The sequence below is a fragment of the Terrapene carolina genome, unplaced genomic scaffold (genome assembly GCF_002925995.2).
Source record: "Terrapene carolina triunguis isolate 2854851 unplaced genomic scaffold, T_m_triunguis-2.0 Scaffold604, whole genome shotgun sequence".
In the NCBI taxonomy this organism is placed as follows: Eukaryota; Metazoa; Chordata; order Testudines; family Emydidae; genus Terrapene; species Terrapene triunguis.
The window spans coordinates 650,798-666,805 of NW_020664955.1; the positions used below are offsets into that span (position 1 = coordinate 650,798).

General features: G+C 54.7%; 1 protein-coding gene across 1 annotated transcript in view; it reads left to right on the plus strand.

Annotated features, from left to right (window-relative positions):
• The window catches only part of SCUBE3 (signal peptide, CUB domain and EGF like domain containing 3), a 90,494-nt gene that overhangs the window by 69,140 nt on the left and 5,346 nt on the right, over window positions 1-16,008 (plus strand). Inside the window, exons 10-21 of the mRNA XM_024200229.3 lie at window positions 423-539; window positions 5,747-5,869; window positions 7,697-7,813; window positions 8,512-8,604; window positions 8,711-8,827; window positions 8,979-9,140; window positions 10,105-10,308; window positions 10,603-10,764; window positions 11,703-11,870; window positions 13,216-13,377; window positions 13,787-13,984; window positions 15,041-15,193. Of these exons, the coding sequence (XP_024055997.1) occupies window positions 423-539; window positions 5,747-5,869; window positions 7,697-7,813; window positions 8,512-8,604; window positions 8,711-8,827; window positions 8,979-9,140; window positions 10,105-10,308; window positions 10,603-10,764; window positions 11,703-11,870; window positions 13,216-13,377; window positions 13,787-13,984; window positions 15,041-15,193 (1,776 nt within the window). The remainder of the gene's footprint in view (window positions 1-422; window positions 540-5,746; window positions 5,870-7,696; window positions 7,814-8,511; window positions 8,605-8,710; window positions 8,828-8,978; window positions 9,141-10,104; window positions 10,309-10,602; window positions 10,765-11,702; window positions 11,871-13,215; window positions 13,378-13,786; window positions 13,985-15,040; window positions 15,194-16,008) is intronic.

Sequence of the window (16,008 nt, forward strand, 5' to 3'; positions counted from 1 at the left end):
ATAGAGGCTCCTGCTGAGAGGTCCCAGGTTCATTGCGGATAACCCGCCCAGGGGCACAGCGTTGCATAGACCTAGGGAGACTCAGTGTGGCAGTGGGGCTGGGAAAGGGGTGTGTTCTGGGGTGCTCCCATCCCCCTGTCCTATGCAGGGTAAAGGAGCAGATGTTGGTATAGACTCCGTTCCCGGCTGGCTCTTCCCTGCAGGGCTTTGGACTTGGACAACCCCTCTGGCACAGTGGGAGAGAGCTGTGCACAGCAGGAGTATTCATTTCAGTCTTTCTGGGTGACGCTGGAGGTGGGTGGGGAAGGAATCGAACCCTTGAGAAGCCAGCCAAGCCCCGGGGCTCGAGACCCCTGTGGAGCCCACCCCCTGGCTGGGCCGGGCCTTGCCTCATGCTCTCTGTCTTTCCCTCTTCCTCCCAGATATTGACGAATGCTCCTTCGACAGGACCTGTGACCACGTCTGTGTCAACACCCCAGGGAGCTTCCAGTGCCTGTGTCACAAGGGCTACACGCTGTACGGGCTCACCCACTGTGGAGGTATGAGAGTTACTGTCCCATTTGCCAGCTTCCTGGCAGTGGGATCTCTCTGGCAGGGGAATCGTCTCCCCAGGGAAGGGCTGGGAGTCCCATCACTTGGGCTACCTAGGACTAGACTGGACCAGGCCCTGGAGAAGGATTGTATGGAACAGTCTTGCCTTGTTTCCTGGGGTGAGGAGAGGGGCTGGGCTATATGGAGCCCAGTAGGGTTTTTCCAGCTTTAACATGTACGATTCAGTATACTGCATGGCTAGGCTGTGGAACTCATTGCCACAAGTTATCATTGAGGCCAAGAGCTGAGGATTCAGAGAAGGATATAGATAAGGGTTAAAACGAACAAGTGGTCTAAAGCTTCCTGTGTCAGCGAGAAGCCAGTCTCGGACTATTGGGAGACAGGAAGAAACTATCCCAGGCAGGTTTTCCTGGAACTGCTCACATCGGTGTTTCTTGCACTTTCTCTGGAGCATCTGATACTTACTGCTGTCAGAGACGAGATCCTGTACTAGATGAATTGACGCAGTCTGGCCATCTCTGTGCTCCTACCAGGGATACATTTCTTGCTACCCAGCAGGAGACAGGAACCATGTGCGTGTGTTGGGGGGTTATGCAGCTAGCATACAGGTGTTCAGAAAGGGCTGGATGAGCCATGAAAGGGACTGCCGCCCAGGTGTCCCTTGAGGAGGAGTGGATGGCAGAGAGATCTTTGGGACGCAGGCACTGGGATCACGGTTGTGGGGAAGTCCCATACTGCGCTCCTCTCCGGAGCAGTTGAGTCCCTAGTATCCCAATCCGCTCTGGGACTTTGATTGCTTCTTTCCTGACTATTCCAATGGCTTAACCTCTTCGGATAGGAAAACAGGGCCCCCGCTGCCACGTTTGCCTCCCCCTGTAAGCAGCGAGGTGGATGCCAAGGGGGGAGGGGATTTCTCTCTTTCTGACGATTCCTAAATAAATGGAGCTCCATAAGCCGAGTGGGTGCAGGGAGCCAGACAGTTGTGTCTGCAACTTCAAACAAAGCGACCGGAGCGATTTGCGACTTGTCCGCTCAGGGAGAGAGAGAAAAAATCCCCAGAGTTCTTGGCACAAAGTTGGTGGGGGGGACGACTTCAAAAAGGTTTTGAGTTGAGTTTCCCGAATCAGATAACTCCCGAGCGCAAGGGAAGGGGAAGCCTGTGCCCGAGGGAATAGCAGGGAAGATGAAAAGCGCAAAGAGGTTTGTTCAGGCGTGTTACGGCAGCAGTGTGGTTTGCAGCGGTAGTTTTCAGTGCAAGTTACGTATATCGAGATACCCTGGATTACCTAGATTAAGGCTGGTGCACCGACACAAAGAAGCCCTCACGCACACAACGAATGCACCCTCCTGCACAACACCCCCACCATCCTGTGCACACACAACAGATGCTTGCACAGACCAGTGCAAATGCCTCTACCTGGAAACCCGTTTGATTCTGTGATGGCCTGTGATAGCAGGAGACTGCACTCGATGACTCAGGAAGTCCCTTCCTGTCCTGTGTAAACACAATCCAGACTGAGAACGCACCTCCCACGTCCAGCAAACGCAAGTGCCCATGATGGGGCATATTCTCGGCCGATGTAAAGTGCTGCAGCTCCAATGGAGTCAATGTAAATGCAGTTCATAGAATCATAGAATATCAGGATTGGAAGGGACCTCAGGAGGTATCTAGTCCAACCCCCTGCTCAAAGCAGGACCAACCCCAACTAAATCATCCCAGCCAGGGCTTTGTCAAGCCTGACCTTAAAAACCTCTACGGAAGGAGATTCCACCACCTCCCTAGGTAACCCATTCCAGTGCTTCACCACCCTCCTAGTGAAATAGTTTTTCCTAATATCCAACCTAAACCTTCCCCACTGCAACTTGAGACCATTACTCCTTGTTCTGTCATCTGGTACCACTGAGAACAGTCTAGATCCATCCTCTCTGGAACCCCCTTTCAGGTAGTTGAAAGCAGCTGTCAAATCCCCCCTCATTCTTCTCTTCTGCAGACTAAATAATCCCAGTTCAGTTCAGTTAGATGTCATTGGCATGGCAGGCTGGACTAGTGTTGTCAAACTCACATACCTAAATGTTCAGTGAACCCTGTACCCAGGAGCCCCCCTGTTAGACACCTGGTCCCTGCCTGCCCCAGATAAAATCCTGGCCCTGCTGAAGTCAATGGGAGTTTTGCTATTCACTTCAATGAAGGCAGGATTTCACCCACTGAATGCAGCTCTGCTCCATCTTTCTTGCCAGGCTGCCTCTGTTTATACAGCCAGTGAGTCCTTGCTGTGATTTCATGCCCACTTGCATGCAGACACAAACACACAAGCGGGTCAACACAGACAGGCAGCCACACTTGTCCATGAGCGCTCGCTCACAGCATGTGCTAAACACGCCGGACAGGGAAGTGCTGTCCCTCCCATTGGGAGCAGAAGAGTTCCTTGAGGGAGGAGGTTTATAAAACCTCTCGTAAAGCCAGAGGCCGGCTTAAACCGCCTGCTGGCTGCGGTTTGCAGAGAGAGTGAGGCAGGATGTTGGGAAGGGCTCTTGGTTTGTGTCACACCGCTCAGGAGTACACACGTTACTGGGCTCAGTGTGGTGGTCATGGGGTGAATTTCTCTGTCCTGGTATATAGGAGGGTCAGATAGGGTCGCCAGCCCTCCAGGATTGTCCTGGAGTTTCCAGAATTAAAGATGAATCTTCAACTAAAGATTATGTCATGTGATGAAATCTCCAGGAATTCATCCAAACAAAGTTGGCAACCCTAGGGTCAGACTAGGTGAGTTAATGTTCCCTTCTGGCCTGAGGCTTGATGAATCAATGAATGTGGGGTGGCTGAAATAGATGACAAACTAGGAATCCAGAATCCAGGATGCAAATCGAGCGTTGAGAGCAAAGCTGCTAAATGGAATCTAGTTTTTAAGTCCTGTCTTTCTATGTCTGGCTGGTCCCCCGTCCTAGCAGAGTGATTGGTTTTCCCACCAACGGAGAGATTTCACATAGAAAACAAAAAGAAGATTCTATCGAGCACTTCAGCTGCCCCTGCGAGGCAATCTAGACAGAGAATCTAGTCCCTATGAGCCAAATGTTTGTCACCACCTGGCTGGGCTACTTTATTTCCCTGTGTCTGGGGGTAAAGGTGGAGCCACACAGAAATTCCAGCTGGTGGAGAAAGCAGCCACTCGTTAGTGAGAAAAACCACCAAGGACACAGCCTGGGACAAGGGTGGTGCTGGTGATTCTGAGTCAGTCCTGAATCCAGCACTCCAGCAAAGTTGGTGCAAAGGCTGCTGTCACGGAGGAGCTGCCATGGTTTGGGATAAGAAATAAACCAAAGCCCCGATCCTTTGGCTCATGACAGACCCCTCCACCGATAGCACTTGTGTCAGGAGTCGGCGCGTTAGCCCCCGCATCCTAACCAAATTCAGTTGAGAAATTCCTTCCCACCTTCCTGTGGGTCGGTCGGATACAGTATTTGTCTTCACTTCTTGAGATGCAGCGTTGCTGTGCATTGTAACACAGCTGTCGCTTTCCACCCCAGAGACGGATGCATTTCAGTGGTGGGTGACGTGAGCCCTAATAAGATCGGCCCATTTGGGTGATCGAAAGGGCTGTGAAGAAGGGAAGGCAGAGCAGCTCCCCTGCCATCCACTGCGGAGCTTGTGAAGCAATTGACATGGTGGGATTGGGTCAAAACCAGGTTCACATTGGCAGTGCCTTCGGCCAGGACAGTAATCCTCTCACTGACCTTGACCCCAAGAGGGTGGGGTGGGGGGTGGGAGCAGGGAGCAGAGTCCCTTATCCCCATCTCTGGTCTGCCTCTCCCATCTAGCTGTTCAGTCTTACATTGCTCCATAGCATCCATCATCATGGGCTATTCACCCCTGAGGTTGCTCCTGGTCACTCACCATCCCCCTCTACTCTCTGCTCACCTTGGATCTCTGCCCAGCCCTGCACTCCCCTTCCCCTTCCCTTTCCCTCTTGCCCAGCTGGGAGGAGCTGGGTCTGGCTCTGCTCGCAGACCTCCAAGGCCATGGTTGGAGTCCCAGCGAGGTGGGGGGATTGCTTAGCTCTCTATGGGGACCCATTGCTCTAGTTGCTTTCCCCAGCCAGTGGGCGCTCTGTTGGCTTGTGGGAGGAGTGATCAGAGGACAGCTCCTGATTAATGGAAATAGCCGCTGAAATTGCTGGTTGCAGGGAGCTCTTGGGGTGGGGATGAGGATGATTATGGGGCTGTGCTCACGCTCGGCCTGGCTGTCAGCAAGGGGACAAAGGTGAGAAGAAGCTTCAGGGAGCTGAGGAGTTTGAGCAGGAGTTTGAGCAGGGAACTTCTCCTACATCCTACCAGAGAAGCCGCTGGCAGTTTTTTTCCTCTGACCCTGGCTCCAGGGGGAGGCTCTGAGAAGAGGGGTCGGGCTAGTGGTTAAAGCAGTTGCCTGGGTGCCAGGACACCTGGGTTCTCTCCCTGGCTCTGCCCTGACTTATCATGAGACTTTGAAAAAGTCCCTTTGCCCCTCTGTAGAGTGGGGTTGGGAGACGTAATGGGTTCCTGCTCACACGGGGCTTTGAGACCCTCACAGGCAGTGCTGCTGGATACGTGCCGGGTCTTGTCCTGTTTGTTACCGTGGGGCAGCTTCATTTTCTGCCGTCCTCCAAGCCTTTCTCCAGAGTGTCCCTCCCCAGAGTACTGATTAATGGTCATCGCGCCCTGGGAGTCAGGGCTAGCTGCTGTCCGGAAGTGCGTGCCCTTACTTTCTCCCTACGGAGAGTGCCTGGGGCAGTGCCATCCTGAGTCACAGCTGATATGCAGCAGGGTGCTGTGAAGAGGGGACTCACGTCCCTGCACGTGTTGGACTAAATTCTCCTCTTGTTTCACGTGTCCTTCCCCACTGGTGCTAATCGGAGCTGTGGGATCCGGCCCGAGGCATCTCAGGTTGGACACCCAGAATTACAGGCTGCTTTGAAAATGGGGCCTTAAGTGATTTGGTCAGGACTGCACAGTGAGTCAGTGGCAGAGCCAGGATTAGAACCCAGGAGTCCTGGCTGCCAACCTCTGCCCCACCAGCTGTAACTGCTGGAACACTCCAAGAGCTAGAAATAGAATCCAGGAGCCCTGCCCCCGCTCAGCCTGCTGTAACCTCTAACAGAGCTTGCTTTATGCAGCATGGCAATTCCAGTTCTCAGTAATCGTCTCGCTTTGCTCCCTGCAGACATCGATGAATGCAGCATCAACCGAGGAGGCTGCAAATTCGGCTGCGTAAACGCCCCTGGCAGCTACGAGTGTACCTGTCCGGCCAGCTGCAAACTGCACTGGAACAAAAAGGACTGCATAGGTGGGTAGAGAAAACCCATGCTGCCATCTAGTGGGTGAGCATAGGTCAGCCGGCAAAGCCTGAACAGAGATCTGCATTTTTCTATTCGGTCCTTGCCAGGACGTGGTGGATAGATTTGATCCAGGTGGATTTTGCTGTGAAGGTGCTTTGTATGGGGAGACGGTGCAGCAGAAAGGGTGCTGCTTATGGGTTGGATTTGGCCACTGGGTGCACGTTGACCATGCACCCCGGCATATAGCGTCCTCTCTTGGTCCGAGTGTCATGCCGGGTTCAGGCTCCATGCCCCAATCTGCCTTTCGCCCCTCTGCTGAGACTGCTAGCACAGGGGGCCAGATCATGCTGCCTGTGGAGCTGGTTTTCATGCGGTGGTCTCCTGATCTAAATGCCCCCTTCCTCCCCCAAACCCATCTCTCCTGGGCTGCTGGACTCAAGAGAAGAGAGAGTTTGGGAAGCGGTAGAGGAAATTCTGGCACCTCACCTAGAAAAGTGCGCATCAGAAAGTGTCGTCCTTCACTTGCCGAACTTCCCCTGGCTATTTCTGACCTGAGTCAAATTCTGTTTGTTCTTTACATAGTGCTCTTCTCCCCAAGGGATCCCAAAGCACTTTGCTGATAGATATACCTATAAAAATCTCTTTACCTGCCCTGGACATGCAGCGACCTCTGGGGAGGGACACAGCAGCTGTTTTTAACAGCCCGCAGCAACACTGTGGTGCCCAGTTGATTCCCTTCCATTACCAGCCAAGAGAAGGGATGGGATAGACTGAGCAAAGCCTCCTCAGAATGAAGAAGTGAGTGAAACCCCAGCAAGTGCCTCTCACCCCTCAAGATGATCTGCTGACTCATGGCCCCAGGTTGAGTGTGTGAGTGTAAAGCTGTGCGGGAGAACCCAGAACACCACACACACCCTTGTCTTGCAAGGATGGCCCTCAGCAGAAGCAGGTGGCTCAGGGAGGAGGATGGATGCTGTGGCAGGAGTGGAGTTGGGAGTAAGGTTAGAGTCCCACTGTTGTATTAGTTTGGATAGAATAAATGGGCTTTTAGCTGCCTCTTTCTGGTCACAGGTTTCCAGCAGTGTTGCAAAATAGGCAGTCTTGGCCAGCTAAGCCAGACTCTTCTTAGCCAGAAGGAAAAAGGAGAGAGAGAGAGAGAGGAAATAGAAGAAAGATGGTGGGGAAGGAGAAGAACACGCCCGGGGGGAGAGAAAAAGTCTCACATCCCAGGTGGTGGTCAGGATTTAGCCAGTGGAGGTGGTGATGTCATGTGACTCCCTCTCTCTCTGGCCTGGTGTGGTCAGGACATCTCTCAGGATCAGAATGACGAAGGCCCAGGGACCCAGGAGATGGTGGGGGTGGCAGCCATGATGGTGAAGCTCACTCCAGTCGCCAATTTGTCTCTCAAAGTCTCTTTCTGTAAGGACCCCAGAAGGAGTGATGGACTGTGTAGCCCATCCCCTCACTGTTTTGCCCACCAATTAGGCCTAATTTCCGACCCACCAATTTTGATTCATTGATGGTTCAGTCTCACGGTGCTTGGTTTACCAGGGACGATCAAAACGCCGTCCTTGAGCGATATCAGGAGGTCTTTTTGTTTCTACTAATTCAGTCTCTCTGTTTCCCTGTTGCAACTTTCCCGATCACTATTGATGCCGATAGATTATCGTGAATGAAGTTTCACTCACTTTTTTCAGTTGCACCCACAATTGCGCTAAATTTGTAGGCCCAATTATAACTCCCCACCCCCAGTGCCCAGAGCAGCGCCTGCTTGGCTGGTCGGCCCCGAGTTGCCCCTTGCTTGTTGTCACCACTCAGTGCTTGTTGTCCTTCAGAGCTGGTGAAATGCCTGACGGGCCCCATCTCTCACCGGGCCATGCTCACCTGCAACAAGAACGGCAAGAAGGACAGTTGCTCCCTCACCTGCATCTCCAAGGCCCGCTTCCTGCCAGGTACCAACCCGTGGCGGCCACATCTCCCCTGAAACCTACCCGGGGCACTGGTCTTCTCCAACGCCTTCCGTCCCAAAGGGCTTTACAAATATGGATCTCTCCCTGCCCGCTACTTAGGTGGATGCTTAACGGTGCCCCACAGAACACCATATGTAGTTGAAAGCACAGAGGGGGCTTAGGGAAGCAGGATGTCTCTGCACAGGCTAGATTTAGGCCTGGATAATGCTGAAGTCACCACACTGTAGGGTGCACTCCCCTCAGGGGGTGAAGAGGACCTTTCAGGGGGCCATGGCTGGGGCCCGGGCCAGCCCCCACCGGGAGAGAGCACCACACAGCTCTGCTCCTGGCCCCGCGCCTGGGGTTCCACTCCTGGTCCCACACCCAGGGCCCCACTCCTGGCCCTACACCCAGGGCCCCGGCTGCCAGCATCAACCCCCGGCTGGGCCTCCGCTGCACTCCTGGCCCCACCCCCAACTGTGGCCCCAGTCTTGGCCCCCTTACCCCGCAGCAATGAACCAGTCTCTAGAGCATCAAAGGTTGGGGTCAGATCAGCACACGTGAGCTGCTTAGGGCCTGATTTCCGAGGGTGCTGAGCCCCCACTGATCTCCCTGGGCGATGCAGCGGAGCAGCACTTCGGAAGCCAGCCGGGAGTGAGCCCCAGGCTCTGTCTGAATCCCTCCTTTCTCCCTCTTTGCAGAGTCCGACAGCAGCTACACGGTGAGCTGTGGGACGCCCATCCTGCGCCAGGGGGCCCAGCAGAGGCCTGGCAACAGCAGCCATCACTGCGTGGGTAAGGTCGCTCTCCTGGGCCGGTCTGAGCCTCCCCTGCCCCCCAGCTGCCATGGCAGGAGGCTCAGCTGGTACCTCTGGTGTTTAGCACCTGCCTTTTCTTTTAGAGACTGTCGCTGCTCCAATCAAACAAAAGGCTTCCTTCAAGATCAAGGACGCCAAGTGCCACCTGCACCCGCGCGTGAAGGGGAAGCAGGACGAGTCGGGGAAGCACGGGGCGCCAGGTGAGACATACACACACACCACCCGCCCCAACCAGCCGTGTAAGTTCCTCTATGGCTGTGTGGAGGGAAGTGGCCCTATTGACCACCTGGGCTTGGGTTTCCCAAGGGAGCTGTGGGGAGGATCCTGACTCTCTATCCCCCACTCTTCCAGGCGGGGCGGCCCCCTGCTCGGATTGCCAGGTGACCTTCGTGAACCTCAAGTGTGACTCATCAAAGAAGGGCAAAGGCCGCCGGGCCCGCAACTCCCCCAACAAGGAGGTGACACGCATCACCCTGGAGTTTGAGGCAGAAATCAAACCGGAAGAGGTCACAGGTGAGGGACAGGGTTGAGAGGACCAGCTTTCCCAGAGTGCACTGGGCCTGAGGCGATCCCAAGTTTGGGGATATGGGACTGGGAGGACTGTTTTTCCCAGAGTGGTTTGGGCCTGAGGAGAGAGGCCTGGCTATCCCAGAATGCACTGGAACTGAGGTGAGCCCACGTAGCAGTAAGAGCCCTGGCTTTCCCAGTGTGCACTGGTCTGAACTCTCCAATAACATTTGCCTTGTGCTGTTAATTACCTTCACACCTTGCTAGGCAGCATGTTCCATGGCCTGTGTGAAATGAGCTTGGCAGCTCTTAGACCAGCTCCTTCTGGGCAGGCGTCCATGTCATGGAAACCACCGTCCCGGCTTGCACTGACTGGCCCCCTCACCGGCGGTCTGGCCAGAGGCCAAGGACTGAGAAAGACCATGGAAACTGAACCCCTTCTGCACCTCTAGAAGGGGCTTCCGCAAGACGTAGATGAAGCAGGCTGATGGGGTAGGGTGGGGGAAATTTGCCCTGCCACTCCTTGCTCCGGTTCTAGTTCTCTGGCCAGTGATAATGTTGCACAGAGCTTCCAGCTGTCCACAGTGCCGCTTTAACAGTTACATCCAGAGCCATCCCAGGTGCGGTGCTGGGCACTAAAAGAGGAGGTGGGTAGAATAGGCAGTGATGTATAGTCACCCCCAGCGTGTGGAAATGCAGAGGTGGGCAGCAGCCCAGGCTCGGGCGTGGGGAGATGGGATGAGTAGTCAGGAGGAACCCCCTAATCCAGCTGAAGATACCCCTTTGCTGCTTGAGTTCCCCCCCCCCCCCCCCCCCCCGGTCCCTGCCACCCCACTCACACCTGATAAAAGATTGGTGGGGAATCACACCACTAGCCCCTGCAGGGATGGGGAGGAGCAGTCTAGGAGGTCATCTGCTTTTCCTTTGCTCACCCTGATAGTCTACCCCCTCCCCCGTCTCTGACCTCTAGCCAGCTGCAATATTAACTGCCTGCGGCAGAGGGTGGAGAAGAAGCTGAAGTCTGCAATCAAGGCCCTGAAGAAGTCCATAAACCAGGAGCGATTCCTGATCCGCTTCGCGGGCATGGATTACGAGGTGGCGCGGAAGCTGAGCATGTCCCCGGAAAGGCAGGAGAGCTGTGGGCCGGGGCAGCAAAGGCTAGGATCCAAGTGTGGTAAGGGAACAGCCGGGGGGCTGGGGGCCTGGGGCCAGTTGCACATTAAGCTGTAGGCCCCTAGTGCTGAATTACAACTCCCAAGCACCAGCGCTGCCAGCACCAGTGCTCCACGTGCTGACGGGCAATAGATGAAGTTACCATGTGTTCTCCCTTTAGAGGCACTGACTTGTCAATATTAGGAGCTGGGGACCCCGAGGGCCTCTCATCTGCAGCCAGAATAAGGCATATTAGGGGATAGCTTGGTGGGGGTTCTCGCTACATGTGTCCCTAACGGCTCTGCCTCTCTCTTAGTTAGCTGCCTGCAGGGAATGTATTACCACGGTCAGATGGAGCAGTGTGTCCCTTGCCCCCCAGGGACCTACCAGGAGAAAGAAGGCCAGCTCTCTTGTGACCTTTGCCCTGGAAGCGATGCGTATGGCCCGGCTGGAGCAACAAACATAACCACCTGTGCAGGTATGGTGCAGGGTCGATCGGTTGCTGTTTGTGACCTCAGAGAGGCTGGCCGAGGAACCAAGAGGCACCTTACAGCTGCGGCATTCTGCCGTTCTTGACTACCTTTCCCATAGGGCCCGGCAAGGGCCTTTGGGTGGGCTTGGCATTGTGGGATGGGGTTAGGAGCACCAGCAGAACCAGTGCAGTGTGCGGCTTCTATTCTGCGCTGCAGAGAAACCATTGTAGACCTCATCCCCGGCTTGTTCAAGGCCCGGCGTCAGGCATGAAACAGCTCCAGGGGTTCCACACCAGCGCTCCTTGCATTGCCTGGCCACAGACAGGCCCTTGGAGCTGTCCCTCGACTCTCCATTCAGAACAGGATGGGCGAGAAACACAAGAGGGAAGCACAAGCGCCCAGTAAGGATGCAGGTGTGGCGGCATGACTGCAGGGGGCTGCCGCTTTTGGCTGTTCTTCCTGCAGGGTAAACTTGGATGCATCCCAGTCATGAGCCAAAGGGGGTGGGGGGTTGTAAGTGCAGAACCATGGGGGAATCAGATCCACTCCATTTTATCAGAGCCTCCAGAGTTCAGGAGAGAAGGGGACAGAGACCATCTCTTTGTCCTGTTTGTACAGCGCCTAGCACAATGGGGTCCAGACCCACGACTGGGGCTCCTCGGGACTGCTGCAGTAAATAATAAAGATCGGGCTGAATGGTTCTGAGCCACCTGCAGCTGTCACCAGGGGGTCACACGGCAACAAGGTGGTAATTTCCAGGCTGCTGCAAGGTGCCTGCAACCAGTGGGGCTGCCCCACGGATCTGAGGAGGAGCCAGAACTGCCTGTGGCTCCCCCTGTCTGGGGTTCAGCACCAGTGACATGCAGTGGAGCTCAGGGCACAAGGAGGCTGCATTATTGCATGACTGACCCACATCTCTCTTTTATTTCCGAATGGGCCTTAGGTCAGTGTCCCCCTGGCCATCACTCAGTGGACGGCTTCATACCCTGCCAGCCGTGTCCCCGGGGCGCCTACCAGCCTGAAGCTGGGCGAGCTCTGTGCTTCCCTTGCGGTGGGGGGCTGACCACCAAACACGAGGGAGCCTTCTCCTTCCAGGACTGCGATACCAAAGGTACATCCAAGCCAGCAGCTCCGTCGGCATCTGGGAGGGGAACAGCCAGGGGAGATCAGAGTGGCGGGGCAGCTCCAGGGGAGGTTGGGGGCCTGAGTTCCCAGGACTGAGCCTGCTTCATTATCGTTACATCCCGCAAACCCACCTCTGCCTCTTCGGCTCCCCAGGCCCGTCACAACAGCGACGTGGGCGGCGAGGCGGGAAGCTTTCATTTTGCCAAGTGCCTAGTGGGGGGCCAATCCCACCCTTGCGTCGCTGCTCCCTTTTGCCCTGCACATCCTTCACCAAAACTCTTGGCTTCGATCTACGCCCCCACCTTCCCAGCGGTATCCGCTCACCCGCCCTGTCCCATTTGCCCCGCTCTCCTGTTAGACTGCAATCTCCTTGAGAAGCTACGTGCTCGTTGAGCCACCTTGCACGATGGCGGTACGAATCCACCAGCCCAGGCACAAAATCCATCTGCCCACCCTTTAAATAACGCTGCCAAAGTGAACGAGAATTGGAGGCATGTTCGCAGGGCTGTTGTAACGCTGCGCAGATGCATTTAGTACCCCAGAAATACTCTTACAAAAGGAGCACTCCAGCACTGTCCAGTAATGGACTCGGACTCCGCAGTGTTGCTGTTACGAAGCTATGTGGGGTCTTGGTGTTTATTAGGGTTAATAATAACAGTGTAATAATTGGATGCTTATTTTTAGGCTAAGCTTTATTACAAGGAAATCTGGTCTGCCGAGTTTTGCAGTTAGCAGTGCATGATGATGTGGATGCAATTTCTCCTCTTATTAAAGGGCTGCAAAGTGTGGGGATCGTTGAAGTTAATGCAAAATCCATGTCGCTGCCCCGAGGGGGGAGAGAGAGAGAGAGAGAGAATAACCATCCTAAACAGGAAGGTCACAGCAGCCTAAATTAACACCTTAAAGGAGCCTTGAATATGCTTTCCCCAAAGTTCACATGGGAATACCTCTGTCACTTAAAAAAAAAAAAAGTCTCTTTGCACACAGCTTCCAGGAAGTGTGAGTAGGAGCTGGGAATCGGAACTCCTGGGTTCTACTCCCAGCTCTGCCACTGACTTGCTGCTTGATCCTGGGCAGGTCACCTAACTTCTCTGTGGCCATGTTTCCCCAGCTGTAAAGCAGGGAAAATACTCACCTCTCTCCAAGGAGTAGCAGAGCTGGGAATGGGAACCAGGAGCCGGCTGCTCTGATCACTCATGTCTGCTTAATAAAACGTCTGATTGGCGAAGCTAGGAGAGCTGTGGCTCCTAGACAGCTGGGAGTGACTCAGTGAGCTGATGCCTCCTTACCTGATCACTGACCGTACGTTTTCCTCTCCCCTCTCACCATAGTTCAGTGCTCCCCGGGTCATTACTACAATACCAGCGTCCACCGCTGCATCCGCTGTGCCGTGGGCACCTACCAACCAGACTTCCGCCAGAATTACTGCATCACCTGTCCCGGCAACACCACCACGGATTTCGACGGCTCCACGTCCGTGTCCCAGTGTAAAAGTACGCACTTCAGGCAGCCCGGGTGCTGTGTCCATATGTCGCATGTGCAACACAATCTCTGCCAGTCGCTGTGTTTTCCTGTTAGCATGATGTCCAGCCAGAGGGCCCTGTCTGAGTCCTGGCCCTGGCAGAAGGCCACCTCCTCTTGCTGTTTCCCTTTATGCACCCCCAATCACGTGCACAGACAGCTGCATCTAACCATGCACGCAGTCACATGCACACATTAATAGATGTGACCATAGGTGCATCTGTAGGCACAGATAACCCGGTGCATAGAGGATTGGAACATCCAGGATAGCCTGATCCAATTTTTCTGCCCGCTGATCATTGCCTAGTGCCCCCATGTCAGAGAAGCGTATTCTCTAGTGGAACTAATTCCCAGTGACCACTAGTCCTTGTTGCCTTGCAGACCGCCAGTGCGGAGGGGAGCTGGGTGAATATACTGGCTACATCGAGTCTCCCAACTACCCCGGCAACTACCCCGCCAACATTGAGTGCACCTGGAACATCAACCCCCCCCCAAAACGCAAGATCCTCATCGTGGTCCCGGAGATCTTCCTACCATCCGAGGACGAGTGCGGGGATGTCTTGGTCATGCGGAAAAACTGTAGGTAACCGATTGCTGTGGTGTGGCCATGCTGGGCAATGGGGGTGCTGGGTAATCCTGTGAGAGCCCCCCTCCCCCACCACCCAGGCTGTCTGGTCTGCGGACACCTCTGGGAGCAGCGGAGCCCAGTACGTGATGGAGCAGGCGTGTGTGGAGGAGAGGGTGACAGCGCTGCAGGTGAACTCGATGCATCCCTAAAGAGCTGCCTTCACCCCTGGCTTGGTCCCAAGTAGGCCAAGTTTGATGCACTCAGCCTAATGGGGAAGTCTGCATCCTTGGGCTGTGGGTGGGTAACTACTACGGGGAGTGGGGTTTGTGGGGAGTGGATCCACCCCACATACCTCACTACCTGGGGCTGTCTTCCCTGCAGAGCTGGGTGCATGCCCATCAGTAAAGGCTCCTGGTGGTGCATCACTCATGGCACCTGGCCCCAGGCAAGGAGATGAAACCACTCTGCCCAGCTGCAGATTCGTCTCCATCTAGATGTCTTCCCAAGTGTTGCCCTGATTATAGTGACGCCATCTTGTGCCCTGCGGGAACAGTCCCTGGGGTGCTATGAGGCTTGGAAGCAGTTCCTGTTGCTTTGCCAACCTAGTCCCCAGGCGCAGTGTTTCCATATGACGCTGTTGTGCTGCATCACCCAATGCTGACGCCACATCAGAATCTCATCACTCAGTCCCGTCGGGCGAAGGGGCCCCGGCTCCACGTTTGCAAAGGTGGCCATAGAATTAATTGAACTCCGTGGTGCTCAGCACCTCTGAACATCGGGCCCCTGGGTGACCAATGCTGGCCATCCACAATCTGTGCCCACCTCTGAAAATGTTGCACTCAGGTGCCTCGGTACCCCTACTGAATGGTGGAGGAGGAAGGTGGCCCCTGGAGTAAGGAGTAGAACCGGAGCCCTACAGTCAGCTCCTATTTTCTCATAACACGGCCCTTCGGCAAGGAGACCCCCGCCCACAATATTGAAACAAACAAAAAGATGTCTGGACCTGGGTGTTTGTGTGGCTGAATGATTCCAGGCAACACCTGGTCCTGTGGTGTCCTCCTCCGCAGCCTCCCCCTCCTCCATCACAACCTATGAGACGTGCCAGACGTACGAGAGGCCCATAGCCTTCACCGCCAGGTCCCGCAAGCTGTGGATCAACTTCAAAACCAGCGAGGCCAACAGCGCCAGGGGCTTCCAGATCCCCTACGTCACCTACGACGGTAAGTGGGGGCGCGCAGGACAGATGGCGCATGTGAGGGCATAGCAAGAGCAGGGGTAGGACTGCAGTGTACATGCTCGGCCTGCAGGACTCAGACGCCTGGTGGTCTTGGAAATCTCAAACTGAGCATTGTAAAGAGATTGGAATTCCATAGATGATATTACACACACAAAAGGCCAATGTTAAGGTGGCAAAGTCAAGCACTCACAAGTTAGGAAATGCCAGAATTAAGCTTGTGTGTGCAACCTTAACCCAGCCCCTTGTGCCTATGCATTACGATACAGTCTTTAAAAACAATGAGGAGTCTGGTGGCACCTTAAAGACTAACAGATTTATTTGGGCATATGCTTTCGTGGGTGCTTGTGCCCAAATAAATCTGTTAGTCTTTAAGGTGCCACCAGACTCCACGTTGTTTTTGTGGATACAGACTAACACGGATATTTGATCGTCTTTCATTACATGATCATCTGCTATTTTTTCCACAAGTACCTGGGCCCAGCAGGGGGTCATTGAAAGCTCAGAAGCGACAGTCTCCCTGCTCTCCGTTCAGGTGCCCGGCCCCAGACTCAGCAGACTCTGCAGCAGCCCAGAGCGGCATTGCAGGGCAAGTCCTGCTCAGCCCTAGGCAGGAGCATGCTCAGTGTGCCCGGGATCTTTGGGAAATTTAGCTGCTAAAAACAAAGAAGTCTGTACGAAGCATGTGCAAGCTGCCAGGTGTAATTTGGCCAAATTTGGGATGACGAAAGGTGACAGTGCCACCCTCCTGCCAAATTTCAAGTCCCTGCTCCAAAGCACCAGGGCACTAAAGCTTTTCAA